The 11,162-nt window shown below is 51.4% G+C and overlaps 1 protein-coding gene across 2 annotated transcripts in view; it reads right to left on the bottom strand.

Annotated features, from left to right (window-relative positions):
• Nucleotides 1–932, bottom strand: part of LOC143148977 (uncharacterized) — a 70,198-nt gene extending 69,266 nt beyond the window's left edge. For both annotated transcript variants that reach the window (XM_076315853.1, XM_076315852.1), the window contains exon 1: nt 459–932. In XM_076315853.1, the coding sequence (XP_076171968.1) occupies nt 459–924 (466 nt within the window). In that variant the 5' untranslated portion in view covers nt 925–932. The remainder of the gene's footprint in view (nt 1–458) is intronic.
• Between the last annotated feature and the right edge of the window lie 10,230 nt (nt 933–11,162).

The following is an 11,162-nucleotide window of genomic DNA, read 5'->3' on the forward strand; positions in this document are numbered from 1 at the left end:
ATATTTGAAACTCATTTAGAAATCAACAACGAAAAAAGTAGGTAAAAACGCGTGTTCCATTTGAGCTTGTTCCCCAAGCTCATTGGTCATTGATCCTCCCTGGTACAATCTACTCCGTCCAATCTACTCGTTCTCGTACCTTTCCCGCTCTGTGCTCCAAATTGCTCGAATTCGTAGTTACGATCTACAAGGAAATTCGAGTACAAGCTACGAAACACGAACAATTGAAAGTGCAGAAACGCTTGGCTACTCGGGGGACCAATTGGAACGGTCCACGCGTTTCCACGAACGTTTCTCGCGTACCCCCTCGTGTCCTCGGTGGCGTCATCTCGTGCGTGCACCGTGCGCGACACAAGGGGGGTGGGGGGTGGGGGGCGTTGAAAAATAAAAGTTGCTGAAAGAAGGTGGATTCCTCGAACCGGTGTATCGTGTAGAAAAGACGAAGCCATCGAACTCACCATGGGGCGGCGTGTGCTGAGTCGGACTGTGCTGATGATGATTCGCGGTGACGGCGGTTCCCGGAAGTACGTGCTGCGCGTGTGCAGCCGGATGCACGTTGACGCCGGCCGGCGATGCCGGAAGCTGTCCCGGTTGATGTACCTGATGATGGGGTACGTGGTGCGCGGGGTGGGGGTGGTGGGGCGGCAGGAAGGCAGCGGCGACGGCCGCCTGCGCGTTCAGGTAGGCCATCCGCGAGGCCGTCAGGTTGCCCAGATTCCCAAGATTCCCGAGATTGCCGAGATGATTGGTCAGGCTGGGCATGTAGTCCCATAGTTTGTGATGGGGCGCCGTTGGCGCGTAGGAAACCGCGGAGACGCCGGCCGGCGGGGACGCTTGGGGCGATCCTCGATCGGTTCCGCTTCCGTTTCCGGCGCCGTTCAGGCCCAGCAGCTCCTGGATCGCGAACGGCGATCGCTGCGGCATCGTTGCGCGTTGTTCTCCTCGATCCTGTTCAGAACGACATCCTCGCGGTGCCTCTGATTGTACTTTGTTTCTTTCGTCGAAGAACGACACCCTCGGCGTAACGTCCCGGGGCCGCGTCGAAAGCAGAGTATTCGAAGGGTCGATCGTTGCTCCGCGAAACCACCCGGGCTCTCTTCTAGCGAAACTCCCGTTCGAGTATTTATTATCGGGACGCGTTTAGGAACTTTGCTCGCGACACCGTGGTCGTGGATCCTCCCGAGGTCAACGTTCGCGATACGTTCGAGGGATCGTCCCGACGCTTCGCGATCCTGGATCGTTGAACGTGTTTGGCGAGGATGGAAGAACGCGAGCGCGAGCTGTCGTCGCGGCTAGGCCCTGGCATAACGGGTGCTCGGCATCCGACGGTTTGCGGCGAGCGCTCGCATCGCTTGCAGCGTCTACCTCAACGCGAGAACGATTTACGTCGTGGCCGCGTCGCGGAGCGGACGATCGAACGTACGAGAGGATCGGTACGCGTGGTAAAACCGAACGGTTCGCGCGACGTGGACGAGGAAACAGTCCCGTTGGACCCCGGACTCCGCTAAGTGTTTTCATAGATCTCCATCGCGCGGTAAACCTCTCGATAGGGTGTATCGTCGAGGTGTATCGACGGTGAGCTTACTGCGGTTTCGACTCGTCTCGGTTGGAAGGGCCACCGGTCCAGCGAAGGAACACCTCGGGTTTCAGTCGGCGTGCGACGGCAAACAGCGATCCTCGCCTCCTCCTGCTACGAGCGAACTATCCCGTGTTCCGTTTCGCACTTAAACACATTTAATGTCTAGGAACTACGCGTCCAAGGTCGCACTATCGTCTCTTCGTTGAATGTCGGTTATTCGTTGTGATCAGGTACAAGGATTCCCGGTTGCGTTTAAGCGTCGGCTCGTCTCTGCCGCGTCGCTCGTAGCGACAATTCGAAGTTTATCTCCGTCCTGGGATTCCGTTCAACGGTCCCGATAGCACGTGAGCACGGTGGGCTCATTCATCGGCCGAAATTCTCCCCGGAGCTCGGCGACGCGACGGGCAGGTCTGTTTCGTGGAATCGTTTCCTTTCATCGGCCTCGCGGCGGGTATCGAATTTCCAGGGACAACGGAGCAGAGTCTTCCTCGTTGTCTCCCGCCGGAACCCGTAGCGGACGTTCTCACCGAGCTGGGGCCTCTCCGTTCGATCGCGAAACAAGGTCCATCGAGATCGAACGATCCGTGGCTCGGTTCGTCACTGGGATACCCGGTCCGTGGTGTTCGACGATCGCTCCTCGATATCGTTCCCGACACTTTTCGAAACTCTGTCCGCGTTCGATTCCAGGTGTCACCGTGCGCGGTTTCGCGGGTGGTGTCCGTCGGTAGACTCACGGTGGGTAGGTAGGTAGCTGGTGTCGACGACGTGATCGCGTCTGAACGGAGAATCGGACCGGTACTGAACCCGTGTGCGTAGTTCGGAGCGACGGTTCGAGCTCCCACCTTGCGTGGTCGCGTTTACGCGGCCGAGTCCTCGGGACGGTCTCGGACTGGCCGAAAACGGAAAGTGGCAGTCTGGGAGGTAGGTAGCAGCGTGTCCGCCTCCGCTCCTCGGGGTAGTGTCCCGGTACGGTGACGTGTGCGTTTGTCCGTCTGTCGTCGTGGCGCAACCGCGTCGTCGTCGCGGCGATGGGCAACTGAGCCGTCGAGCAGCACAGGGTTGCTCGACTGCGCGACGACCAACGAAGAAGGGAAACCCCCGGGGGCGGCTGTGCGCGGTACACGCACCCACCTACACACGCGCGAAACCCGCGCGATCGTACACAACCTCGTTCGCCCCGTCGCCTCGCCTCGCCTCGCGTCGCGTCGCGTCGCGGAGGGTGGCGTTTACCAGACCCGCGCACACCCCCTCCGCAACCGCCTAGACCACCCCCACTCCTCGCTCACCACTCCCCTCGCCCCTCGCCCCTCGACCGTCACCGCCCGACGCCCTTTACGACCGATGCATGCACGCAACCCCACTCCCGGGCCCTTCTTTTCTGCACTCGTCGAACCCTCGCGACAAAGGCGCCTCCGCTACTTTGCGCGCCGACAGTGGCCGTCTCGCATCGCGGATTGGTCGGTTTTTTGAGACGGCCAGCCGGGTAGACATAGCCCTAGTTACCAGCGAGAAGGTGGGGTCTACCGATGTCAACGCCTCGACCGGCTACGCCTACGACGGACCGGTTTACCACGGGGAAAACACTCGGGTGAACGACGAGTTTCGTACCACGAACGCGTGCACCGTTTCGCGCGCTCCTGGGGGCATTTTTTCACAACCGATACCGCCGATTCGACCTTGTGGATTCTTACACGATTTTTACGCGACTTGGACCATCGACCGCCGTCGACTAAAACGAGGAGTTTCGACAAACTTCGAGAGCGGAAAGTACCCTTTTTTGATCGACGTTGTCCATCGAGAGGTTAGGACGTCACCGACGGAGACTGCGGGGGGTAGGTTCCTTTCGATGTTTTCAGAATTTTTTATCCAAAAACGATGAAATTACGAACCTCGGAGAGAAGGTAGAATTTATTTACAGGGAACGTCGAGCCCCGAAATGGCTCGAAGGCCCAACGAGCAACGCTCGAACGTCGACGAGCGACCAAGACACCGTTGCACAATTATTTACTGTAACGAAGATTTCGATCTTGGGCCCGAGTGTCCCGCGGTGCAACGCGATAAAAAAGAATCGCGCAAAATCGAAAGATTCGAAAACCATCGAGTCGAATTCTGTTTCAGGTACGGAAAAAATCCAGTCTCGAAATTAAAAAAAAAATAATAATATTTCCGCTACGTTCCCGTGATTTTTCTGCTCGGAAAGTTTCAAAGTCCTGGTCGTCCAGCGAGTTTCGTCGAAGGTAGCTTTCGCGGGAATTGTGGCGCAGTGAAACCGGCTTTCGCCCAGAACCTTTATTAACGCAGGGGGAGTGGTCTAGCCACGGGCCAATCAGAAAGCGCCACTTTCAACCCTCATTGGCCAGGACGTAAATCGATTTATCACTCAACCCGTCTGCGGCGGACAGGGGAAACACGCCCTTAAGGCCGTCCGGCTTAAGGTCGACTCTCCTCGGATGCCTCTCGCGACGCTCAACACCGCCAATTCCACTTGAGAAGGGTGGTGGCGGCGTCGGTGGCGACGATGGTGGTGGTGGGCCCGGTGGCGGGGATTCCACGGGCCGAACGAAGACGGAAAGGGTGTGGAAACTCCTGATCTCCGGCGGCGAGTCTCTCGACAGTGTCGGAGGGAATTTTTTCGAAAGACTCCCGAGCCCCGTGGTCGGATCCACGTTCGAAATTGAGCCAGTTTTCGGAAACGAGGCTTTTCCTTCGCGTTCTATCCTTCCCCTCCTCTCTACCGTTCCCTGCCTACCCGCCTATTCATCCTACTCCACGGTTCCTTTCTCCATTCTGGACACCGTATATCGCTTCGTTTCCGCGATCCCTCTTCTTCGAGGCCGTTGTCTTCCTCGAGAAGGACTCCCAACGGGGGACTTGGAACATCTTCGAGTAAGAGATTGCCAGAGCTAGCCCGGAGACGTCTCATTTTTCACGTTAATTCAGGGTCCAACTCGTTGGCGCTTTGCCCGATCTTTGGAAAATGGTATTCGGACTTTCGCCGTTTCAAACTACGCGATTCTCGTTTATAGATTTACGTATCAGCGATCGATCTTTCTTCCATTTGGAAGCAATTGTCTATTGTAAACGCAATCGTCGTAATTGCGTAATTTCGCGAATAATGCGCGACACGCGCGCGTGTATATTCCACACGGAATTGTCTATATCGAGAGCGTTGAAATTTTAGAAAAATCTTCTACGATCCTCTCGTTCTTTCATTCTCGTGGATCGCGTTAAAATCCACCGAAGAGGATCCAAAAACAAGGATCGATATTCGCTCGCGAGGAACGCCCGTTTCGAACGCGTTTACATCCAGCGAGCGAGTACATCGAATCTGTACTTTTTGAGCTCGAGTAATCGTGCAACTTCGATCCCAGAGTGCAACGATTCCGGCAGGAATGTTTTCTCAACGCTGAAATTTTGTCGGCCTGTTTCTTGTTTCGTGGGCACGTCGTTCCTTCGGTCTCGTAACGACGATTTAGGCCTGATTTCGGAGCGACGAGTTCCGATGAAAAATGTCCCCGAGTTCGCACACCGGGTAGTCTCGAATCTGTGCGAAGGAATTCACTAATCGACGCGTTCGTCGAGGATCAAATGAGCAAAGAAATCGGGACGCAAAGCGAAGTCGAAATTAAGAACTCGACATCGAAGCTCCGCTCTGAAACTCGCTCGACGATTTTTCACCGAGAAAGAGAACTGTCGCGTGCATTTATCATTCGCATTTCCAGATGAAAAGCGCCACGATACGTGTACGTTTACGACTCTCCAACATTTGCCAGCAATAACTCCAAAGCAGCATAATACCGAAGCTGAGATAGTCCTTTTATCGGCAAAAAACTCGCGCACCTTTTCGCCGAAGAAGAAAAAGAAGGAGAGAGGAAGCGGGAGGTTTTGTGCTGGGGGCTTTGTTTCGGTAAAATATCTCGGAGCTCCTGCGTTCATCTTCTCGGCTAAGGAAAAGTGTAAGAGCAGCCCCTTCGTTTCCAACCCTCTCTTGTTTGCTACTTGCATCGAGAAATTATTGTACGTTTCGAGGCGTGCTGTTTTCGCGGGACAAACGCCGAATCCAACGTAGAAAATATTATCTCTTTCGATCGTCGTTCGTTAACGGGGATCGACGAAAGATTCATCGTCGATTGGTCGTAATTTTCGATGCAAATCTTGGTCGACGAGACGACTACCTCGTAAATCTTGCCCGTAGAGGTTCAAAGAGTACTCGAAGGCACAAAGTTGAAAAGAAAGAACTTTACCGAGTTCGCCTCGTTTCTTTCTAGAAACGTAGACGATGGAATCGCAGCTAGATCGTTGATCGATCTTTGGATGAATTGCAATTGCGATCGAATAAATGAAAAACTTTCGTTCAAATTTTTCTGTACATTCCACGGTGCGAGAGAACTTTGTTCCACAGAGGGAACTGTATTGCATCGGGAACGAGGAGAGCGCTATAGATTTAATACATCGTTTTCTTCGAACACTCGTACAGGTACTTGGACCGAAGTGGCTCTCAAAATATTGGTAACGACGTACGTTCGCGAGACAGCTTAAAAAATGGTCCAAGCGTTTAAAAATGCAAAAGAGTACAATCCACTCCTGCGCTGCTCGCTTTACGAGTTCTCTCTTAATAGTAAACCCGAGAATTTGTGCAACAAAGGCACTACGTTCTCCGGCTGGAAAGATGGAATATAATCGAGTCGCGAGCGCGTTGACAAATATGCATACGCGACCGTCACGGAAGAAGTGACTATTAAAATCAACTTTTCGAGAGAAAATTTCATTCGTGGTTCTTTTCGTTACTCCGATTACATTCCGTTGCAATTTTAACGTTTCCGTTACCTTAGACCCGACGTGTTTCGATTACTCCGTGGTAACGATACGCTCTTCGAATTCGTCCGAATGATTCTTCGACGTTCGAGGCTCCGACAATTATCCCAAAACCACCGTATCCCCGCGAATATCGAATCAGGTCGAACTTTGACCATTTTCGCAAAAAGAAAAAAAAAAAAAAAAACAAGTCAATCGCGCGCACGGTTTCGTACGACACCGTCTCCGATAATTCCATTCCGGTTCTGCTCCTCCGAACAACGCATCGTGTACCACTCTTAGCACCCCGATGCAATCTCCTCTTCGGAGAAGACACCGTGCTCGAAGTCACCGAACGAGAAGGGGTGAAAAAAATTGGCGAAAATCCGGCGACCTCCTCGTAACGTGAAAACGATTCCCGATCGTGTAACACGCGATATCCGCGTACGCGACGAAGACGTCTCCTCTCGGGTTAAGTAGCGCGGGGACTCGAAGGCCTCGCGGTACCCTGAAATTGCAATTACCGGTGTACAGGATTCGAAAAAAATGCTCCTAACTGGAGAATCCCGGCGCTCTGAGTGCGGAGGTTGCAGACGAGCTCGTATAAGGGGTTCTGTGGGGCCCGAGGTGGGCCGAGGAGGGGGAGGGGGCCTCGGTACGTCGAGGCTCTCGCGATAGTCACAGATTAAATCCTCGCCAGCTTCTTAACTTAACGGATTATTGTACCTCGCTAAATTCAGCGCATTGTGCTGGTCGCGGGCGTGTAAGGGCGCGCGTATCAGCTCGCGCACACCGAAGCGCAAATATCTTCATCGGGTCGGATCGCGGCTCTCCGTACGTTTAAGCCTCCTTCAGCAGGATTCCAGCCGCTGCTGGAACCGCTTCCGCGTGATCGTGGTTTTTTACCAACGCGCTCGATGATTTTTCAACCCTCCGCGCGGGCCAACAGGGGCCAGGGGTAACATAATTTGCAATATTCCCGTTCCTCGCCACGAGGAGAGAACGGTGAAGGGGGGCACGGGATAGATCGACTTACCTCGCGGATCGACGAGATTGCCGCTCGTTAATGTTCACGAAACTCGACGAAAATGTTTTTTTTTATTTTATTTTTCCAACCGGTTGCGTAAACATTCCGGGCGATTTAATTGCAGACGCGTGTTACCGAGGCCGTTTGATGAACCGGGCGAGATTAACGGGCGAAATTGATATTTCGAGGGACTCGCGTTCAACGAAATCTTTTTCTTTGAATTAGCGTTGATACGCAACAATAGAGTTGATACGCAACATTTCCATCGATACGTCGATCGTTGACGTTCGACAATCGAGGAACTATATTTTTCTCGCGTCGTTCGAGAACTTTCGTTTATCCAGAGCGCCGAAGTTTCGTTGTTTCTTCAAAGGGGAATCGAAAAGTTGTCCTGCGAATTGTTTTTGCATTCAAAATACCAACGCGTTGTCGTCGAAGAATGTAATTACTTTCGGAACGATGCCAGAAGACCGTTAATGTGATCGAAAGTGTGCTTCTTTGGATTTATCGACTTTAAAATATCGTATTGTACGTAACCTCGGGTTTGGAGGAGTTCTTGTAAAAATTTTCAGTTCTTTGGACAGCTCGGAAATTACAAAACATCTTCTCGAAGAGTCTCGCGAACGATAAAGACGTCGAGCGTTCAAAAGTTAGATGCGTGAAATAAAAAATGCGACGATGAAACTCTATTCGACGGTTGAGTGGATTTTTCGAAAAAATTTCAACGCGAGAAGTTAAGGGAAAAAAATGATCGTTCGGTAGAAAAGAAAAGGAAGGGATTATTTTTCACCGGCGCGTGTTGCAAATTGACGAAATTCCTTTTGTTGGCTCGCTAACGAGCATTTATTTCGCGGCTGGCGCTATTTACAATTAGTCGATGCACTATGCAGGGATCCTAGTTCCGGATAACTAGACCTCAAACCACTCTCGTTCCCCGTGCGTGCATGTGTTCCGCGCGCGAACACGCCGCCTCAACTCACGCTCTGTTAATTTATCTAATTACGATAGTAGTCGAGATCATTTATCCCGTACGAGAGGAAATTTGAGACGAGCGCTGCCAGGAAATATGAAATTGGTCGCAATGCGCCAGGTAGCTCGAAATTTCGCGATATTACGGTGTAACGGGCGTCCACGAGGCTCGCGTTTCGATGCCGGAACGATCTCGAAAATAATAATAAACGTTTCTCCTTGTGCCTCGTGCGCGCGTCGTGTGCATCCAGACCGCGCAACGAGAATGTTCTCCAAGAGCGTAAAAACCGATGCTTCTTCGCGACTCCCTCGAGATTCGAAAGCCACGATCGCGTCGCGAAAGTCTACTCTTCGAGCAGAATTTCCTCTTTCGTGTATCTTTTCTATTCCGCGTGACAAGCCGTATCGTAATTTCGGAACGCGTTGCACCGTATTACCTCCTATTTTTAAGATATTTCTCTACCGTGGACCGAAAGAAAATTAATCACGCTCCACAGATGTACTCTCTACGACCCGATTACCCACGTTTCGGAACGAATTTACTTTGCGACTTCTTCCACGTCGCGTCGCTCCAAACTAGCGACTAATTTCCGTTCTCGCGAACGATACACGATTCACAGGTACGCGAGACGAGCGGAGGGACGCCTAGCGTCTAAAAAAATCCCGATTCCGCGTCGTCGAAGGACGTAAACGCAGCGGTGGGCGTCGATCGATGCACAATGCCCGTAAATTAATTTCTCGAACCCGATTTCCCCGAAGAGGCCCACTTCTAACGTCGACAAACTGTGCCCTTCGTTCGTCCGCGTTCTCTGGCTGCAAACTCCAACGAAAGGATCTCATTGCTACGGCAATCCTCTTTTCGCGAACATTTTCGCCGAGTCCTGCAAAATTGTTAATCCGAAGCTTTTCCAATTACACGGCCGGTTCTCGTTCCCGGTCGCTCCTTCAACCTTATCCCCCTTGCCTCCGTCCCTGTTTCTCTCTCTCTCTCTCTCTCTCTCTCTCTCTCTCTCTCTCTCTCTCTCTCTCTTCTTTCTCTCTCTGTCTCTCTTTCGGCTCTTTGTAAGCGAAAATACTCAATTCGGACGTTAAATTCAATTACAGCATTCCTGATTAATCCTAAGTATCCTTTTCCGAAGGAAGGACGACTCTCTCTCCTCCTATCGACTCCACCGCCCCTCGTCCACCCCCCGCGAGCTGCTTCTTCGAACGAGCTGGATCTCTTTCGGCTTAACCCCGGTCCTTAAGTTGAATAACTGTTGCGAACGATATGACGCCATTAAAATCTGCTGATCCGGATCCCTGCTGGCCCGCGATGGACGCCGAATCTACGCGCCAGCTCGGGATTACCATCGCTGGACACGAAATCTTCCACCGATCCTACCCAACGAGACGAACCTTACTCGATTAACGATACGGAAGTTATACCGACGAATAAATACATTCCGAATGGTCAATCGCGGGTTTCGTTGTAAAGAATCAAAGTAACGAACAGGTGAGCCTGAAGAAGAAGATTCCCCGAACCTGGACCCCCTTTGGAAATTGATAACGTTCACTTGTAACGATTCGACGCATAGTTACGAATAGAATCGAATAAATGATTTCACTCGGCACGATACGTAGATATTACCCGGGAAACGAATCGAAATTGTGGTGAATATCTCCCAGGAATGCAACATCGGAGAAACGCATATCCGAGGGGATGAGCTTACGCGAGTTTCGGTGCTGTGGTCGAGTTCCTTTAACGATTATTTCAAGATTTATTCCGTACTACGTAATACGAGTATACTCCGTTTACGAGGAATTGAATTTTTAATCTTTAGGAAAGAAGAAGATTCTTTTCTTATACCAGCTTCTACGTCGTATCCATCATCGAATCATTAACGACGAGTGGGAATAGTTTTTCCCTTTCTCGAGTAGCAATTGTATTTTTTTTTAACACGCGTTAGTTTTCTTTAGATATTTCAGGGTATCGTCTGTGAGTCTTGCGTTACACTTTTGTCTCTGGTGTCGTTCACGTTCGAAGGAACGATCGGTCGATGTAATTCGGTTGTAATTTTATTACTCGTGTTACTCTCCTGTTTGCAACGCGAATGCAATTCGTACGAGAGGTTTGGGAAGATAACGGCGAATAAAGAAATTCGCGCGTAAGATGATTCGTCGCGTGTAATATCGGAGATATCGCGGATCCATAGGCGTGTATCTAAGGAATTTGGTTCGAAAGGAACGATTGGATCGCGTCCGTGTGTTCCACGTAGGACGAGCCTCGCCGTACCCATTGTGCTATCTCTCTGTGCACCCTGTTTATCAAACAGAGACGAATCTCGAGCAGTCGTAACTTCCACAACGCCTCGCGATTAGTTCTCTTCTCGTTCGCGTCGCTTTGCGCAACTATGATGCAACGAAAACTCGATTGCCAGCTGCGGAATTGCGTCACAGAGATCTCGAGTCGATGGAAGTTAAATTGGTGACAAATTTGTTCGCGAAGTGGCAACAATTTGCGACGCGAAACGTACCGAAAGTAAATAGGCTGATTTGAAACGCGAGACGGTTTTCTTCGACGTCTTATTTCCCTCCTCGAGTGCACTTCCATCCTACGAGAGTGTCGCGAAAAATATTTCGCAACCGATACCGTACGATCTGTCGCTGGATCATCGTCTTCGAGCTCCTCTGCCAAGTACAATGACTCGCGGAACGAGGAAATCGAATGAAGCCTCGAATTAGACGGGATCTGAAATTATTCTTCCCCCTGTTTCGACGAAGAAGATTCTTCTCTTGGCGAAATCAAACCAC

This window comes from Ptiloglossa arizonensis, chromosome 7 (genome assembly GCF_051014685.1).
Source record: "Ptiloglossa arizonensis isolate GNS036 chromosome 7, iyPtiAriz1_principal, whole genome shotgun sequence".
Taxonomy (NCBI): Eukaryota; Metazoa; Arthropoda; class Insecta; order Hymenoptera; family Colletidae; genus Ptiloglossa; species Ptiloglossa arizonensis.